General features: G+C 47.4%; 1 protein-coding gene across 1 annotated transcript in view; it reads right to left on the bottom strand.

The window, feature by feature from the left end:
- The window catches only part of crb2a (crumbs cell polarity complex component 2a), a 29,422-nt gene extending 26,317 nt beyond the window's left edge, over positions 1-3,105 (bottom strand). Inside the window, exon 1 of the mRNA XM_056432166.1 lies at positions 2,964-3,105. Coding sequence (XP_056288141.1) covers positions 2,964-3,030 — 67 coding nt within the window. The 5' untranslated portion in view covers positions 3,031-3,105. The remainder of the gene's footprint in view (positions 1-2,963) is intronic.
- Between the last annotated feature and the right edge of the window lie 647 nt (positions 3,106-3,752).

Below are 3,752 nucleotides of genomic sequence, written 5' to 3'. Positions count from 1 at the left end.
AGTCACCCTGCTCTAGTCACTCTGCTCTCGTCACCATGCTCTAGTCACCATGCTATAGTCACCCTGCTCTAGTCACCCTGCTCTAGTCACCATGCTCTAGTCACTCTGCTCTAGTCACCCTGCTCTAGTCACCATGCTCTAGTCACCCTGCTCTAGTCACCATGCTCTAGTCACCCTGCTCTAGTCACACTGCTCTAGTCACCATGCTCTAGTCACCCTGCTCTAGTCACTCTGCTCTAGTCACCATGCTCTAGTCACCCTGCTCTAGTCACCATGCTCTAGTCACCATGCTCTAGTCACCATGCTCTAGTCACTCTGCTCTAGTCACCCTGCTCTAGTCACCATGCTCTAGTCACCATGCTCTAGTCACCATGCTCTAGTCACCCTGCTCTAGTCACCATGCTCTAGTCACCATGCTCTAGTCACTCTGCTCTAGTCACCCTGCTCTAGTCACCCTGCTCTAGTCACCATGCTCTAGTCACCATGCTCTAGTCTCCATGCTCTAGTCACCCTGCTCTAGTCACCATGCTCTAGTCACCCTGCTCTAGTCACCCTGCTCTAGTCACCATGCTCTAGTCACCATGCTCTAGTCACTCTGCTCTAGTCACCATGCTCTAGTCACCATGCTCTAGTCTCCATGCTCTAGTCACCCTGCTCTAGTCACTCTGCTCTAGTCACCATGCTCTAGTCACCATGCTCTAGTCACCCTGCTCTAGTCACCCTGCTCTAGTCACCATGCTCTAGTCACCATGCTCTAGTCACTCTGCTCTAGTCACCCTGCTCTAGTCACCCTGCTCTAGTCACTCTGCTCTAGTCACCCTGCTCTAGTCACCCTGCTCTAGTCTCCATGCTCTAGTCACCATGCTCTAGTCACTCTGCTCTAGTCACCCTGCTCTAGTCACCATGTATTTAGAGGCGTGATCTTGTGACGTTGTATTCTCTTGTTGGTCTCTTTGGTTTCCATTGTGCACAAACCTTTCCCCTCTTCTCATCCCCCTCTTCTCATCCCCCTCTTCTAATCTCTTTCTCCCCTCTTCTCTTTCACCCATCAGGTGACCTCATGACCTCTCTGACCTGCAGAGCCTTGTGTGTTCTAATCCCTCCGGCCTCTTTGGCTCAATCCTCTCTAATCTCTGGGAGTCTTCTTCTTCTTCTTCTTCTTCTTCTTCTTCTTCTTCTTCTTCTTCAGGAGTGAGGGACACACTCACACTCACTCACACACACACTCTCTATATTCTGTTGATGTCTTCCTGGTTTGTTCAACGTAGTTGGTTTGGGACGCTCCATCAGGAGAAGTTATTAATGCTGAAGTCCATATATATAATAATAATAATAATTTAGTATAGCGCTTTTCTAGTACACAAAGACGCTTGTATATATATATTTATATATATATATATGTGTAGATATATTTATTTATTTATATAAATAAATATATAAATATACACACATATATATATATGGACTTCAGCTTTAATATTTATATATATATAAATATACATATATATGTATATAATCTATTCATTTATTTCTTCCAGATCAGCCTGAATGATGCATGTGGGTCTCTAGTGCAGGAAGTCCCACTGAGGTTCTCTGTACTTGTGTTCTTCATGTGAGCTTCACCATGTATACACACACACACACACACACACACACACACACACACACACACACACACACACCCACACACACACACCCCACCCACACACACACACACACACCCCCACACACACACACACACACAGGACAGAATGAACTTCAGATAAAAGCTGCAATTTGAAAATGTGAAAATGTTCTCCTGACCAGGTCATGTGACTCATGACAACGAGCATCAGACCATAAACAGAGATGACCCTCGGCTCGGGGCCTCCGCCGCTCTGGGAACCAGCCGGGGCTCTCATCATTGTTGTTAGTGACAAAGGACCCCCCCCCCCTGTGAGTCTGCTCATGTAGTGGGAGCTCTAAACACCCCATAGAGCACAAGAGGGACATTCCTGGGGCCTGGGAGAGGGAGAACCCTCAGGACCCCCCCCCCCCCAACCAAAGTGATCAAGAGTTACATGTAACCCTCAGGACCCCCCCCCCCCCCAACCAAAGTGATCAAGAGTTACATGTAACCCTCAGGACCCCCAAATAAAGCATGATCAAGAGTTACATGTAATCCTCATGACCCCCAAATAAAGCATGATCAAGAGTTACATGTAACCCTCAGGACCCCCAAATAAAGCATGATCAAGAGTTACATGTAACCCTCATGACCCCCAAATAAAGCATGATCAAGAGTTACATGTAACCTCAGGACCCCCCAAATAAAGCATGATCAAGAGTTACATGTAATCCTCATGACCCCCCAAATAAAGCATGATCAAGAGTTACATGTAATCCTCATGACCCCTCCCCAAATAAAGCATGATCAAGAGTTACATGTAACCCTCAGGACCCCCAACCAAAGTGATCAAGAGTTACATGTAACCCTCAGGACCCCCCAACCAAAGTGATCAAGAGTTACATGTAACCTTCAGGACCCCAACCAAAGCATGATCAAGAGTTACATGTAACCCTCAGGACCCCCAACCAAAGTGACCAAGAGTTACATGTACCCCTCAGGACCCCCCCCCCCAAATAAAGCATGATCAAGAGTTACATGTAACCCTCAGGACCCCCCAACCAAAGTGATCAAGAGTTACATGTAACCCTCAGGACCCCCAACCAAAGTGATCAAGTTACATGTAACCCTCAGGACCCCCCAAATAAAGCATGATCAAGAGTTACATGTAACCCTCAGGACCCCCCCCCCCCCCCAAACAAAGCATGATGCAGTAACATGTCTCTGGACCTCTACGGGTCCAAAGCTCCCGTGCACCTGTTGCTCTGCCCAAGAGGATCAGGGGGGGGGGGGGTCACAGGAAGTGGTCATCCAGAAGGACCCCCCTCCAAAGAGCCCTGGGGGTCAGTCCACTCACCCCACTTGAACATCATCATGGTCAGCAGTAGGGTCTTCAGGTCCAGGCGGACTCGCCCCAGCTCCATGGTGAGACGCCGGACCGGCAGGTGATGAAGAGGAGGAAGAGGAGGAGGAGGAGCAGGAGGTGCTCCGGTCTCACATGCTGCTGCTCGCTGTGTGTTCACAGACTGGCTGCTACACACTCCACACACTGGCCATGCCCGGCTGCTGGTGGGTGTGCAGCCTCCTCCTCCTCCTCCTCCTCCTCCTCCTCCAGGAGGGTAATCAGCCGTAAGAGCAGAGAGGCGACAGGAAAACCCGATCTGGATCCACAGGTCCGGTAGGAGGTCCTCCTCCAGAGCCGTGAGTCTGGTCCTCCCGCCTCAGACCCAGCGTGTCCTCCATGAACTGCAGGTGGACCACCTGTGTGCTGCATTCGTTCATTGACACGGTGCAGGCGGGTGGAGACATCACAGTGATTATTTAAACCCAGTTTCCCTCTAAACCCTGAATATCATTACTGTCATGTACTATAATATAATATAATGTAATAAAATATAATATAATATAATGTAATATACTGTAATATAATGTAATATACTAAAATATAATATACTATAATATAATGTAATATAATATCATATAATGTAATATAATATACAATAATATAATATCAGATAATGTAATGTAATATACTATAATATAATGTAATGTAATATAATATAATAACTCTTTGACTGAAGGCCTGTTGAGACCTTGTGAGCCAATCAGCTGCCGGCTCAGTCCAGAGGGTCCAGGCCTGGTTTTA

The sequence above is a fragment of the Pseudoliparis swirei genome, chromosome 15 (assembly GCF_029220125.1).
Source record: "Pseudoliparis swirei isolate HS2019 ecotype Mariana Trench chromosome 15, NWPU_hadal_v1, whole genome shotgun sequence".
In the NCBI taxonomy this organism is placed as follows: domain Eukaryota; kingdom Metazoa; phylum Chordata; class Actinopteri; order Perciformes; family Liparidae; genus Pseudoliparis; species Pseudoliparis swirei.
This window is presented reverse-complemented; position numbering and strand designations above follow the sequence as displayed.